The sequence below is a fragment of the Battus philenor genome, unplaced genomic scaffold (assembly GCF_028537555.1).
Source record: "Battus philenor isolate CCGP_79_NKW_IND1 unplaced genomic scaffold, ilBatPhil1.0.hap1 SCAF_12, whole genome shotgun sequence".
NCBI lineage: Eukaryota > Metazoa > Arthropoda > Insecta > Lepidoptera > Papilionidae > Battus > Battus philenor.
The window spans coordinates 11243263-11260216 of record NW_027181674.1 but is presented as its reverse complement, the minus strand read 5'-3'; the positions used below and the strand labels follow the sequence as shown (position 1 = coordinate 11260216).

The 16954-nt window shown below is 29.5% G+C and overlaps 1 protein-coding gene across 1 annotated transcript in view; it reads right to left on the bottom strand.

The window, feature by feature from the left end:
• The window catches only part of LOC137932676 (ATP-binding cassette sub-family G member 1-like), a 44845-nt gene extending 29130 nt beyond the window's left edge, over window positions 1-15715 (bottom strand). The window contains exon 1 of the mRNA XM_068776306.1: window positions 15200-15715. Coding sequence (XP_068632407.1) covers window positions 15200-15362 — 163 coding nt within the window. The 5' untranslated portion in view covers window positions 15363-15715. The remainder of the gene's footprint in view (window positions 1-15199) is intronic.
• Window positions 15716-16954: the final 1239 nt, after the last annotated feature.

Sequence of the window (16954 nt, the reverse complement as noted above, 5' to 3'; positions counted from 1 at the left end):
TGATAGTGGAGATTATTCATCCTCGATGCATTTGCTGATGCGTTTCTTATTTGCAATCCGTGGGTATTACGACGTAACCTTACCTGGAACTTTTTTTTTAACATTCCTATTTAAAACTTGAGCAGTTGTATAAACTGTATTCAGGTGTGCCGTCGCTAGTAAAACTTATGTATAGTGTACAATAAAGTGTAAATAAATTAATACAAAAAACTTTTAGCAACTTATGAATCAAGACGAGCCCAGAGAAAAGAGTTAATTCGAATGGAATCCAAGCCCATTGATTTTTTTTTTCAATATTTTTGTAGTATTTTTGTAATATTTATTATACATAAAGAGCCAAGGCAAAGCAAAATAGGGTGGTATGCTGTATGGTATGTTTGTTTAGAAAGTAAAGCTAAAAAGAGAATAAAACAGATAGTAAATACAGATCAGTGTTACACAGATAATGTCATCATTGTGTCTATTAGTTCATCTTATCTAAAAACGGCAGTAATTTATCAGGTAGATGTGTAAAATATTGTTGTAAAAATTCAAGGTAAGAAACTTAATACGCTAATTACAGTAAGGTCCATCCATCCAACACGGATACAGTAAAATTTCCTCAGTTAATTGTTTAGAGTTACCAGTTTAGATTTTATCTGTTTACTTTTACATCATAAATAAAGTATCTAGACCACAGTATGCTAAGCTTTTAAACCTAAAGTCAATACTTGTGAGTAGTCAAATGATGGTCTGGAAATAGATTATACCGTAGTAAAGTGCCTTAACTTTTATTTACATGTTAATTATTTATATCTGTATATTAATTCCACTATTTATTTTAATTACATCATGGATGTTTCCCCAATATTACTTACTAAAAATAATAAAGGAACATACTAAATCTAACGCGAAGTTATTTGTAAGCGAAGTTTTGTTAGTATTTTCATTATACATTGTATTGGCCTAATAAAAACTTAGTATTTAATAAATACCACGTAGAATGTTATTTTTAATTTTTTTTAGTGTTTACTTTGCAAAAAAACGTAAAGGACATCCTATGACTTAATGACAAGAATAAAAGAAAGATATTTTTATTATTGAATGAAATGCACTATTAACAAATTTCATTAAAAACTTTAGAATAAGTGAAAATATACATATTCGACTATCGTATTTATTGTTTCTGAATTTGTTACAAATACAGTTTAATTATTTTGGTTACTATATAAATATTTTAAAACCCAGATTGATATACTGGACTAATTTGACTTTAATTTAATTTTTATTAGTTACTGGTACAGAATAATAAGTTAAATACAAAATAAATAGATAAAAAAAGATATGTTAATAAAACTGGATTTTGCAGTTAGAACAAAAACAAATTATTTCGCAACAAATATATTGAACGCATTAAGAATAAACAAAGTTAATAGTTACGTAATAATCAATTAATGCATTGTTTATATACACAAAGCGTAGTTAAACAAAGCGAAGTTTCAATTTGTTGAATGGCACGATATGCGTTTTTAAAAATGCGTATTTAAAAAAAAATATACAGTTCAAATAAAGTCACTATATGCATGAGTATAAGACTTAAGACTTAATAATTAGCACTATTAATAATAGATTTACTGTACAAATGTCAGTAAACAACCTACATTTTAAGTCCAATAAAAAGCAAAGAAATAATATACGACTTAAAAATAGAACCTTCATAAAATACCTTGCGATTACGATTGTTGTTGTTTTAATTGTGTTGTGTTTGTGATTGTTGTTTTAGTTTTTTTTTTTCAAAGACTTTTGCGTCAGATTACTTTTATAAGTTACTATACCAGGATTTTCGAAGTAAGTAGCATTTCCCATTAACAACTAAAACCAACCTAATGTTTCTTGTTAACAAACAGTAATGGCCATGTCGAATTTGACCGAGTCCCTGTATGAAGGCAAGTGTTTGCAGGTTAAATAAGAATTTTGGTAATCGCTGCGACCCAGCCGGCACACTGACCTACTGAGTGCGTCCGGCGGCCGATAACGAATATTTGGATAGTTTGATTACTAAACTGTGGTTACATTTGTTATGAAACTATTCTACTTCTTTACATGTTTTAGTAGATGGGTAAGTACGGTGTACGACACCGAAGTAAATACATACAAATACGTTAACAAAACTAATGGATTAATCGCCCCTGTTCCCTCTTCAGAAAGAACTTCATATTTTAACAGTCAAAACGTTAAGAGACTAATAACAATTTCTTTATTAACCTTTAGATGTAGTTTTTGTCCGAAAGTTAAATAAATGTGTTACAAGTGACAGTGTCAGCGTTTTCTAAGCTAGCCATGGGTTTTTACATTAAACCTGAGATTAACGTTAGAGTTGAGTTAATTTATAAAGTTAACTTCTAACCTTCAGTACGCTACCATCACAAACCCTATCCCAGTAAAGCTTTAAATGTCGAAAGGTAAGCATCGTTTGTCAGGAAATAATATAAGCCTTTTCATAAAGTTAATTTATTTGATTAACCATCAAATCACCAGCGTGTTCTTCTATTAATTTTTCAATAATAAAAGACAGCGGCTTTCTGTGCACTTAATGGTTTCTACACTGAACTCCTCGCGTGAATGGCGCCAATTAGTTTTTATGACTGTGCGAAGAATACCGGTTAAATTTTAACTTTCCCTTTATCACTACAAGCCGTTCGTTATCTTGCGATAAATATTGGGATAACGTCATGCAAAATTATATACATGCGATGGTGAAATAGCCTATACAATATAACAGTTTGACAAAAAATTCTGACTACCTTACCTTTATTTACATTACACAGACATCGATATATTTGAAATTTTGTTTCAATTGCGGACATGAATTATCAAAAATAATTAATATTTATACACCAAGGATTTTTAATTAAATCTAAAAGATATTACATTTTTTTAAATGTTCATATCGTCTTTCCAAAAAAAAAAGCATGCTTTAAGCACGTTTATTAATTTGCATTTAACGCGAACGAATCACACGATTTTTTACTTCCATAATAAATGCTAATAATTTTATTTTGTACGTCAAATACTACCAGAAGCTCTGTGTTGATAAGTCAAACAGTCTTATATATTTAAATCTTATTTATTATAAAACAATTAAAGTGATATAAAAGATAAAGTCATCGAAGCGTTGTACATATGTACATATTATAACTAAATACAAGGATGATACTTATTTAGTACAAATTCAATGCATCTCGTTGAAGTCCCAGAGGGTTTGCTAAGATGGTCAAATCGCCCAAGAGTTATTCCATCTCCACCGGTAAACCGTCTACTTCAAACAGTCTCGTCGTGTACAACGGTAAAGTGGTTTCGGCAATATTTTAATAAGTTAGTTTTAACCTGACTCGAAGCGTTTCAAATAACCAAAGGAAATAAGTGCATCGATTTCCGTAAACAATATTGTATCATTTTATTGGCTAGGAAATTGACTAGGAAGTAAAAAAAAAAACAATATAAAAAAGTAGCTTACGTCTATGCATAATTAGTGGCAAATACATAAATATTAATTAACATTTAGGTCGGGTAAAAAATGTTAACAGCATTGACAATGGAAACATTTCAAACTTAATTATATTTATGTATAGCATGTAGGTGCCTTTTAATTCAATGACTTTTTGCCATGAGGTAGTGACAAGGTGCCTTTGTTCGCGACAAGTAATTTTGACAGCCTTCTGTTTATGTTAACCTGAAGCTACCAGAAGAGATCAAAACAGCTGGAAATCCGAAGATACAAAATTAGGGCTTTATGACGGGTCCTCTATTACCTCCCAGCCAAACTATCTTCATTTTCGAGAGACAAAGTGGCTAAATATAAATATATGTGATTCTAGTTTTATAATGACTAAAGATTCTGTTGATTTATTTTGAAAAATCTTTTTCTCCTAACTTTTCATTTTAATCTTAACAGTTATTGGCATTAGATATCTGAATCGATGTCTCTGCGCAGCGATAAAAGTTCATAATAAACAAAATCCTTCCTTTCAATCCCACCTTACAAACAGCATCATCTTAATTCTGTTAACAGGTTTCGCCATAATTTATGAAGCCTGGCTGATCTTCGAACACGACCTTTTTCGCACGTTTTTATTGTACGCTATCCACTTTTCGTCGCTAGTTGTCTTTTCAAAAAAGGTTGGGTTTCATTAAGTTACAATAAGGAAACAATTGAATAAATTTTTATTTGTTTTTAGGTTTTTTTGTGTATCCACATTATTACAAATGGGCCAAAAATGTTTTGTGATAAAATTTCAACTTTTCAGCAACATCGTAAAAAAGATATGTCGATCATGATCTACTTTTTGAAAAATAGTGTCCAATTTATCCAAAACTGCGCAATGATAATAAGGCACGTTTTTGACATCAAATTTACCGGAATGAAAACGCTTAAACTTTCTTTGTGCTACTCTTACAGAAACGGTCCACAATTTTCTTCTCTTCTGTCGTAAATTTTTACAGTGTTCTTCGTTAGACACAAAGAAAAGCAAATGAAAAATAGCACGAAACAAAACTCCTTGTTTTTGTAACCTTTTTGGCACCATTAAAAAACGATATACAAAAGGAACAGCCAAGCAGATTCACATTACATGTACCTTTTGCGAAAAGAGTTTTTCCCTTACCTAACGGATAACGACTTACACCGTCGTGTAACATGTTTACGCAATGGAAGTATGTTGCTGACAACATATGAGAATCGCTTTAGAAAGCCACTAGCACTAATAGTTATATTATAAAGTAATATTTACTTTCATTAAAAGTTTGCAAGTAATGTATTTTTCAAGGTAAATTTATCTAAATTTTTACTAGGCTTTTTTAAAATTCATATCCTAAAATTACTGAAATTCTGTCATAAAATTGGTTACCGTCTCAACAAGTGTATTTGGCGACAAGTGAAAAAAAATTATCGGCATTAGAGATAACTAGTTCCGTTTAGAGAAAGATCGTAATTAATTTCTTCAAAGATATGGCAACACAGCTTCATCAATAACAGCATCAAATTAATAATATCAAAAATTATGTATATATTTATATAAAAAAACTTGGTGAATCTTTGCATGACTTTCTGAAAATCAACTTTATTGTAAAAGTTTTGCCTGTGTTGAAAATCTAACTGAACTAACTGAACTGACTAACTGAAGCCTGAATTAGTAATAACAAAGTCATTCAATTACAAAAACTATCACACCACCCTTGCAATCAACTGAAATGTACGCAAGCAAATTTACGGCAAGTCTATCGAGACTCAGGGAAACGTCTCTCCTGTTTATCACTTCAGTAAAATATTTAGTTTACAAATATTTGCTTAGGAAAATAAACGGTTTTATACGTAACATTTTGCTCATAAATAATTTTACAAAATTCTTATCGATAGTCGATAAAAATGTCCCTTACATCATCCACCGTGAACTGAATTATAGGTGAATAAGGTCGGTTGTTGATGGAAGGATAGTTTTAGGTATCAAATAACACAAGCAATTTTCTATTGTTATAATTAAATGTACGTGCGTAACACAAGAATCTATTGATACTACTCGAAAACTTTTGCCAAGTCATCGTCGTTTGCATAAACAGCAGTTGCGTAAATTTGCTACAACACTTTATTTTCCAACGAAGCATTCAGGGCAAATTGCACTACTAAATGCTAAATTGCCGTCATTAGCTACTGCTAATTACTCCATGATTCTACAATTTTCATTAAACGGTTTCGTAACCATGCATTTTGCACTAACATTTATATTCTGTCTTAATAGTTAAACAAGATTTGCTCCATGCTGAAGCAAGCATGCACCTGCTGACCTGCCATAAGCCTACACACTTGCCGGCGTCGGTTAAGCCAAAAATAAACTAATCAAGCGACACACAAAACAGCGCGAGAAATCTCCTTGTCGGACATTTTTCTTTTATACTCATTCACCTTGTATTTATATCAGTTATATTTAGTATACATAAATAAAACTCTACCACCCGCTCCCGCAGATTGAACAAATACAACGTCTCTGGAAGTTGCTGATCGTATTAAAAAATCTTATTATCAGATATTTGTTATGGATGAGGATCCAAAATTTTTAACAAAAAAGTTGTTTGTACAAAAAAGATTATTTTTTCCCCAAACAAAGGTTGTTTTTTTGGTTTCTCACTCGTTTTTATGTTAAACTGTACATTGTCAAATCAAGGGTTGCCTTAACTATATGTTAACAATATGTCATGCTTTCCTCACCAGACAAAGATGACAAATCTTCATACAAATTGTTCAAAGCTGTGTTATTGAATACGTACCTTCTATAATGAAGCAAATTCAATATTGACGAAGCTGTTTTTTTTTTTTTGAAACTCTATTAGGAAGTAACGGCCAAACTAATGAAGTATTTATGCTTTTAGAATAAAAATACTTCTATTTATATAATAATAATATATTTGTATATTAGCTTTTCAATCTGTTGAATAGAATCAATAATGAAGTAATTTTTAACATTAAAATATTCTTAACAGAAATATAATCAGGGATTGTAACATTTATGCCTCAATTGTAACTATGTTATACATATAGAGATTAATATCCTAACTTTGCAGCGATCGCTGCGCCGGCGCTGGCTCACCTGCGCGGTAATGGCAACAAACTAGCGTCACTACACGGACCGCACGCTACTAAGAAAATCTCAAGCGTTTCCATGGTAACCGGTATTTGTTAGATGAATCAATAATATAAACTATAGTTGATGTAACTCTTACCGCTCCAAATCGCTGCAACATCGAAACAGTTGACCGTGTATTTTTTTTAATAAATCTCACTTTAGAGTATTTTGATATTTATCCAGTAATTGCGCGTTTAAAAGTAACTAAAATTTTTGAAATGTGTTCTAATAAACATTAATAGATGTCATCAATATGTTGCATTTTAAATTATCGGTTTTCAGCATTACAATTTTAAAAACAAATTCGGTATTTTTAAGGTCTTTTTCGATATCTAGTGTTATTTGTATATTCAAATTATTTTTATGCTATCGTGTACTCTATACGCAAACACTTTATACTTTAGAACACTTTAAAACACTTTAAAACACTTGTAGATTGTCAACACTATCAAAAAATTTCTGTTAGTGATTGTTCGTGTTCTTTGACGGTGATAGACAGTTATATGTGTAATTTTTTGTGTATGGTTTAATGGCGGCAAGTGCCATTTGGAGATGTTACTTGTTGTATAGTTGAGTTCATAACTATATTAATTCTCAAATTATATTGCAAATTATTATTACACGGACATTCCAGGGACCAGAATCCTTTTTGAACAAAAAATCCTTCGCGTTCGTTGAAATTGAGCCACCACAAAGAGGATGAAAGGTATATTTCAAAAATCCGTTTATAATTCTACCTAATGAGAGCCCGCAAAGTCACCACCGAGATCAATGAACTTCAAACTGTAATATCTCGGCTATCATATTATGTAAATAAAACATTATTACATTTTAATCACATAAAAACCGTTTACGTGAAACTTATAAGACAATAAGTTTAATGATTTATTCAACTAACTAAATTCTAGTTAAGGATGTAGTTTTTTTTTTTAATCTAAATATTTTCGAAACTAGCTCTGATTTGAGCTAATTTACTGTTATTTGTTGCCAGACAAATAATTTTCAAGTATTATTTCTTTGTCCTTACAATTTGTAGCTTATTAAATACTTAGTAGGCAGTAGAGCCGAACATGAATCATTCCTTGCTTATAAAAATAATATTTTTTCCTGTTTAATTAGATAAAATCTCCGTGTTAACTTCGCTGCGCTTATCATCGTTATCAAAAAAAACATCACATGACATGTGTTTAATCTATCGGTACAGATATTATACGGTCAAATTATAAGGTCGGCTGTCCAGGAAAAAGCGTACATTAGTAATAACATTTTTTATTATTTTAACCGCCTTAGTCGCGACGACAGCCACTTATCTTAGCGCCTTATGATTGATTAGTGATGTACCTTTAATTTTTAAGACTTTATCGATTTAATTAAATCGGCTATGATTAATAACTACAAAAATGTATAGGTTATGAACATTACGTATATGAATCAAAAAGTGTAAATGTACACAATCCCACTAGGCTCTTTAAAAGCACAAAAATGTTATTCGTTCACTTACCGTCTTATCATAGCTCTTACAGGTAATCGTGACACTGATCGATGATAACTGTAAATGTATTTCGATAAAGTAATTGAAAGAAAAAACATAACGTTAATCGAAAAATTTCGGTTCATCAATTGTAACTTATTAATAACACGGAACAATGTTTTAACCATGATATAAAATTTATCTATTTGTTTATATAAGCAATGTAAACATTTACATTACCGTGAAAATATTTTTTATATTTCAATGTCAATTTAACTTTAAGATAAAGTAATAAAAAGCTGTATGTTATAGCTACATTTGACGTATTGAATCTTTAAACAGTTGTTGCCTTGTTATTTCCTTAAGATAAATATTAAAGTTATTCTTCAAAATTTTCCACTATTAGATCAGAAGTATCCTCTGGGAGAGAGGAATGTATTGGATTACTAACTTTCAGTTCGACCTTTTTTGAGGTAGGGTTATGACTTGCAGCGGGCGTTTATCGACTGACATGAATATTCGATCCCTCGTTATGTCGGAAATTGCACGCTGTCTTCTTTTGCTATTTAGAAGCAGTGATGACGTTTAGTTTACTCGAAAAATTCTACTGAAGATAAAACTCGCCTACTATAGTCACTGCTAAACTTTGTTATTACTTTTGCTGTAATAAATACTAATAAAGAATGTCGATATTTAATCCGAAAGATCATCATATTAATTTGTCAACTTAAAACTTGAAAGGTGCACATTAATCAAAGAGAAACAATTTTATAATATATTTTTTGCATAACCAGAAGATTGTGGTTTTGACCTAATCACGATGGATACAGCCCAAAGATCAAAGAAATCAGTAAACTTTTTAATATTAGTGAAATTATATTATAACCTTTCTAATACTAAGGGTAAAATACGCGATATTAAAACTACTCTAATTGCCAACTAGTCTATCTTTTACATGTTCGTGTATTTGTTTATGGAGAACATTAATGAAATGACGTTCTTCGGCAGTTTGTTAAAATAAAACCGTCATCATGATCGTTCATCCTCCCTTGTAGAAATAAAATTTTACAAAACACAATTTGTCTTCCAATGTAACCTCTGTTATTTTGGAATGTCGTTAGGAAACACAGAAATATTTTCTTCAAGCAGCAGCAATAAATATACAGACGTACACAAGAGACAATATTTATTGGTAAAAAAATAATTTTAATAATTATTCCACGTTAATTGAACGTTTATAATGCTCCCGTTTGTTTTGCTACGAATTATTTTTTCTTTGGAAATTTTCACTGCGTAAAATTATTAACTTGTATATTATTTACTCTTCTGAGATGCTCTCCGGTATTTACCAGCTGAGCATCAATCATCATTAAACAAATCTTTACTTGTGTAATGAAATATATAATTTTAAAGTGATATACCTCAATCTAAAATGTAAAAATATTAATTTTCTAAAAACTATTATTTTAACTATTTTCTGCTTAATTACTTATTATTACATAAGAAAAAAATACTCGAGAAAATAAAAGAAGTTAAAATTACTCTTTATAATTATTCTCAATCAATTGTTATTTTATTTAGATTACGTAGTCCTGCACAAATAAAACATTATTAAAGATATTAAATCTATGTAAATGGATCAAAGGAAATAAATGGATATACGATGACGATAACACTATGTGGCCAATAGTCACCGTAAATAAAAAAGGGAATAAAGCTTGAAAGTGGTAGACTGAAAATTTATATGTGCAGCCACACACTATGACCTACTTTATGTTTATCTCCGCCGAAACCTTGAGTTCTCTTATCACATTTCTTGCAAATCAGGAAACAACCTGAAGAAGTATGTGATGGCAAGAGAGCTGGAGGCATAAATTCGATTAACTGTTCAAATCAGACACACACTGAACACAAATGTCACCGATAATCTGCATATTGTACCAGACGAAGGGAGAAAAAACTTTCAGCCTAAAAAAATCTCACTATAACATGTTCATCGTTTGAAGTTTCCAGAAATTTTTACAATGATCGATAAAATATTGCTAAAATGACAATTATAACAAAGCACAATCCTTGAGAATGTTCATTTGTTGATAGATTAAACTAAATAAAGATAACTGTAAATAGCGCGATTACAAATTTATTATAGAACATTCAAAATTATCATCGGTCGAAATAATTCAGTTACATTTATGCATAAAAACCAACCAGTAAGAAAATAATTGCAAAACTATATTTTCTAGTTCTAAATATAAAGTATAGTTTGAAATTGATTAGAATTGTAGCCTAATTCAAGTTAAAGTAATATGAATTGACTCCTTAAAATATATTATTCTTTAATAGCATAATTATATCACACAATATCAAACGATTACTATATCTATTACATTGTTTTCGTGAATTTTGGAAACCTGTGCAGCACCGTGATTGCATTCGTTTTCATAAGATAAAAATACTTGGTTATTGCTTCGGCAGATATCGGCAGCCAAGTAGATGTATCTATAAATGCCCCTCAAGGACAAGTTATTACGATTAAAAATACATAATCTGTGTAGCTGAATCTTCGTTTTTGAGACGAAAACAAAATTGTAATAGGCAATGCTTATCAAAAATTTGTTTTTTTGAATTGGATGTGGGATAAATGGAGAGACTTCCAAGAAAACTATAAAATGGAAGAGCAAACGTGTGACATTTTTTAAAACAAGTTTATGCTATTTTTTTATGTGAGAAACATAGTTTTCACGTAGCAGTATTGACGAAGATTTGTATTGCAAAATTTGAAATATTAACGTATTTGCGTAGATATATTATCAGCATTTTATATTTTAGATTGTTAATAAGTAAGAAACTTCCTGCATTCAGCATTTTCTTACAAGCTTTCCAATGTCATCTGTCCACTTTCCACTTAGGTACAACGCTGCGATTGTTCATCAGCCCGTAAGTTAAGCCCCAGCGGCCAATAGCGTAGACATCGGTGAGCAATTTATTTCGGCGTTTCAGATGTTTGTAGCTGCGTAACCATCATGCGACATTAGGTGGCTTTTTAATGCGAAACTTAAAAATGTTTGCATACTAACTCGTGCTACTTCATACCTAATCTGGCGGTACCATACAAGGTGGACCTTGGTTTCTCCCTCGGAATAATGTCAACATTTATAGCTTAGAATAACTGACTTTTATGGCTGTATTACTCGTAAGGTCATTTGTAATACAGTATAATGGCTACTTATTTTCTTAAGCCTTGTGTTTCCTGTTATTTATTTACGTTTTAAGTTATCTGTCTTACTTGTTATTGGTTACGAACCTAAACGTTTTAACAGACTTAGATCCGCAGTAGGGTTAGGTCTTAAAGTAATTTTAAAAAGGACATAAACACTAAACTTATAAAAACTGAAAATAAGCACTGAGGCAGTTTTTTACAGTTGTCCATTATTATATAAGAATATCAGATATGAAATTGGGGGGAATTTAGTTTTATTAATGTAATTTATTATTTCCGTTAACTTAATTAACATTCTTATTCTCTATGCTAAATATGATATTTATATAAAACGGGTTTAAAAATTTTATAAATTTACGTTGATATTTCCTTTCTCGGTTTACTGCGAAGTGGAAGAACTGGTGTTGAGGCACAGCATTTCTATTTTTATTGCATTGCCCAGGTACGTGCGTTCTCCATTTTGTTAATTTCTGTACCGATAACAAGTCTCATAAACGAGGAAAATTTAATTAAAGGCCAGAACGGCACAATAACGGTATATTATTATCACTCGTACCAATTAACACTGCAATGTGCGTTGTACATCGAATTGTGAGTTTTAGTAATATTAAAAATTAATTAATAATAAATATACGTTAGGTAAAGATCTTATTGATTATTCTACATTATAGTTACTAATAAAATGGTTAATTATAGCGACTGGTTTCAACAAATCCTTATAAAAGTGTTATGTAAATTGAGTGAATATCAGGAAATAATAATTGGCCATGATTTACTTAATTACATGTCTTAAATCTCTATACTTATGTAAATCGGCATGAATGTGTGTACGCACACATTCATGTCCATGTAAGAAATAATTCTAACATAGCTAGGTCGTCGTGTCTGCACGATGCCGTGCTCTCATTATTTAATCTCCGCGACCTGCCAGTGAACTTGAGCTCTCTCTTGTGCGTTGGTAATTCGCACTTTATTCTTTAATAAAATATACTGACATTCTGTAACAACTTTTAGTTCAAAAAATATTACGGTCTGAAAAAAATATTAATACTCTTTCTCTTATAAAAAAAAATAATTACCCAGTATGTTAGTATTAATATTTGAGACACCTAATTATGTTTTTACAACAGTTTTTTTAGTATTCATAGATTTTGAATATAATAATTCAATATTTAATTCATATAAAATATATTTACTGTATTTTTTTTAAAGTTAAAATCCAAAATAAAAATTGTTACTTCGAATAAATTAATTAAATGGAAAATACTTTTAAGATTATTTTAATAAAAAATAAATTTTATTAAACTTGAATCTTGATATTATTTAAATACGTATGCAAGTTTTTAATTACAAGCAAGTTTTCTGTTTATTTTATATAATTTATTTCTTATTGGAGCTAAAACTGCGATGGCGGAAGTTTTGGTAAATATGATTATTTGATATAACAGATTAGTCGTAATTGAGTGACGTGCAAATATAAATAAATTCCACGCAAAGCAAGCGTTTTAAAAGGTTTCGTTAGCTTGACCTCTTTTGCGTGTTGTTCATAAATATTAATTAATACCGATTAAGTGGAGTCCGTAGGTTGCGCGACCTATCGCCTGCACAGCTTCAGTCGTGGAGTATGTATTCATTCCAATTGCAAAGACATTAACGTTCGACATAAATGATATGTCCTTTAAGTAATTCTTCTGCGTTTCTGCTTTTGGTCGCTTACTATTCCTACTAAGGGAGGAGGGGGGGTCCTTTTTCAATTTGTCATAGTTTATAATTACCCTTTGTTATCTAAAGGCGATGGATCTGATTGCAAAATCCTTTGAAACACTTCTAATTCGAATTCTTCCTGAATTTAACTAGATTCAAATTCTTAAACTGCTTACTTGCATTTGCATTTGCACAAGTAAATAAACCTGTACACAGTTTAATTTTATTTAACATATAAAAAGATCGTCTACCATTTTCTTCATGATAATAATTTAATTAGATTTAAAATTAAAACGCATAATTAAGCTAATACGTATGTTTTTGAATTTTCCATAGTTGTAATACGAGTTAATAATAAAATAAAGGTGTTTTTCCATGACAGTACTAAAGAATCCTTTCCAAATTTGGATATACGTCTCATCTATCCTTATATAGTATGTTTACAACGATCGGGTAGCAAAGGTTTATACTTTTATTTGCGTTTTACCTTTTTTTTTGTTAATTTGAATATAAAGAAACACACTTTCATATTCGATTTTTTTTTAAACAAATGCATTTAAAATATTCATCATATTTATCATGTATCGGTTAAAATGAGTTATTATTTAACCTAAATTAAATACATACTGTCTACTGTCAAAAATGAAACTTGTTTTTAACTGTTCTGTTTAACTAACACTTAAATAATTTCGTGCGAATTTCAACCGGAAAAATTTTAACTAAATTCACATCCTATGAAATTTTTACTGTATGTTTACAATAGCACAAATTTGTTAATATTTTTAGATCTTTTATTGAGATTATGTGGCAAAATATCAAAAGGTATGTATAACTAACATTTTATAAAATCAGAAGGTAGAATGTTCCGCACATTTATTATTTTATGCAAAATTTGCTCAATTAGTATACCGTGTGAAAATTTGAAACGTTTTACTGTTGTTCTTTATCACTTTTCCATTCTTATATACCCTGGTTTTGAGAAAACTTTATCGCTGAGGTAGAACAAGACTTTTTCGACAGTTTAACGTGAATAATTTTCAGCTGCCGAGAAACTTTAGATCCATCGGAACCAATCAATGAAATTGTTATTTAGTAAAAACTTAATAACGAAACTACTAAATCAAAAATGATTTTGATACTTTTAGTTTCCTCTAAATTACTGGGAATTTTTTTGTAAGAACACTATTGTATAGCATTACGCGTTTACGCAGTTTATAGTAAACTTCAACTTTAATTTTAACTTATAAATTTAAACTAACTTTACAAACAAAACATAACATATTACGTAATAAAGTTAATTAAAAAATATTTCCAACAATAACCTCGGTTTTAAATATGTATACTAATGAATATTAATTGATCGATGAATTAATATTTTGCTATAAAATAATGTCCCTATCTAATAATAAATATGAAAATTATATTATACACAGTTGATTATGTACATCTCCATTAAAAACTATATTGGGATTTTTTTTGTATTATTGTAGTCATTTTTGTAGGTTAACTATATGTAAAATGATACTATGTATATAAATATATTAAAGATACCATTACCTTTAACGGACTTTAAACATTAGTTGTGAATATTAAAATAAAGTCGATCGATATCGACTGTAAACCTCGAGTATTCTCGATATCGAGTATGAATTATCAATTCAAATGATAATATTGCAAAACATCGCCAATTTAGTCTATGTTTAGCAATTTTAAAAATAGGATGAAAAAATTCCGCGCATAAAATTATTCTTAATAATATCATATCAAAGCGGGTGTAATCAAATAACAATCATTGTGTGGTTAGAACAATAAAACAATTATACTTTTAAAGAAATATAATTGTTCTCCATACCATAAAATTATTAAAATAGTCATTTTTACGTTATAAATATTGTAAATAATAAGGTTTCGAATGTATCATAATGTTATATTCAATGTTTTTATCATCTATTTTACACTAAAAGTTCAATTTAATTAATTTTACCCATGCGGTTCAAAGGAAATTTTAAAATTTATCAATAAATTATTGTATTGTTTTTAGAAGAAAGAAACGTAACTTTATGAATAAAAAGATATAAATACGCAATTTGATAATTATTTTTATTTGGCAAGGATTATCACACATTATGAAAAAATATTGCAACTTACTTTTAGACGTAAAACCTTGTGTAACCTTCATGGTAATATTTTTAAACTCGATATCCACGGCAGTTGGTGATGGCATGTTAATCTGCAAGATTCTACATTCATTGTGTTCTTTACCACGCACTTTCTGTCCAAGACCCTGAAGAACAGCCAAAGCATTTGCCATTTTCACTATTAAAAATTCCAATTTCAAATTTGAAACATAACATAAACAAGAGTACTATGCACCACTTTCTTGTTTCAATTCACCATTTAAATTTTAATTAAATATCAGACATTACAAGAAATAACAAATAAATACAGACACGAAATACACAATAACTAATTTCAAAATGAAAAAAATTGTCGTAAATATTATATGACAATATAATGTTTGTCTAGAGGTTACAAATCAAATATCAAAATTAATGATTTGTAACCGAGTGAAAAAAAATTGCACTTTTAATTAAATCATAACAATTTTACGTTCTTGTTTCAGACGGTCGGAGAGCCGTCACGACCTATGTGCGATACGAAACGTTGTTGGTTTCGGACTGAATTAACTAAATACGTCTGTTACAAATTAACGATGCGGCGGACTATATTTTTAATGAACCTTGATAATTGTTCGATTTATAACATACCAGTATTACAAGCCACGTGTAATATCCCGACTAAACTAAAATTATTTTTGCAAACATCGTGTTTATTATGAATATGACATTATGTTATTGCGTTTTTAAATTATATGCTTTGATACTTTTATGTTTTTATAAGTTTATAGGTAGTTGACGTTAAATTAACATTATTTATATATGATCACTTGTCGCAAAGTGCACTTTAGTGAAAGAATTATTTAGTTTATAATTGTTATGTTTTTAATTACTTTTTTCTTATTACAAGTGCCGGCATGAGCTATCAAAGAACGTTGAAGATAATACATAATAATAATATAAAGCTGAATAAGCAATTTCATCCGTATTCTTTGACCTGATTTACACTGCTGCTCAAGTGGCACTTGCAGAATTCGCGTTTGCGAACCAGTCCATAAATGCGTAAAGTGAATCCAAACTTGTAACATAAAGCGACTATGTGTATGAAAATAAGTATAAAGTAAGGTTTCGTTTTGTTTGTTCGTACATTTTGCTTATTATAATACCGTGCATGCCCGAATAATTTAAATATTATAATAGAAGCCAAATAATTTGAATTAATAGTTCTTATAAATAAAACGAGGAACTTTTTTTCGCTATATACTGATCCTGATTTTGCTGTATACAGGCCGCCCGTTACAATTCGGTATCATATTCACATCATTTTATAATTTTATAATAAAATAGAATATTTTCAATAATATGTTCTGCAATAAAATATTACATCGATATTTAATATTTGTCTCTTATAAGTTATATTATTATTAAATATGAGAAATTAATTATTTTTTTGACAATTTCAAACACGTAAATGTGAGAAACTCGTGTTTAAATTTTCCCAAAAACTTTCATTTATAAACCGCATAAGAACATGCGACCGCACTAATTCAATAATAATTCATCATAATAATTAACATCATAATAATTAAAAAATAATTCGTAATTTTGTATGTAAATGTAATTGTCAGATTGTTAAAGTGTGCCTGAATAATTATAGTGAAATTTAAAAATACCTTTACGCAATGACTACTTTTTCAAAAAGTGCGCAAATAATTTTTTTTATTTAATCAAAAAATCTGCCATCAACAGGTTTTTCGCAACAAACAAGAGCAAGAGAATGAGCCTC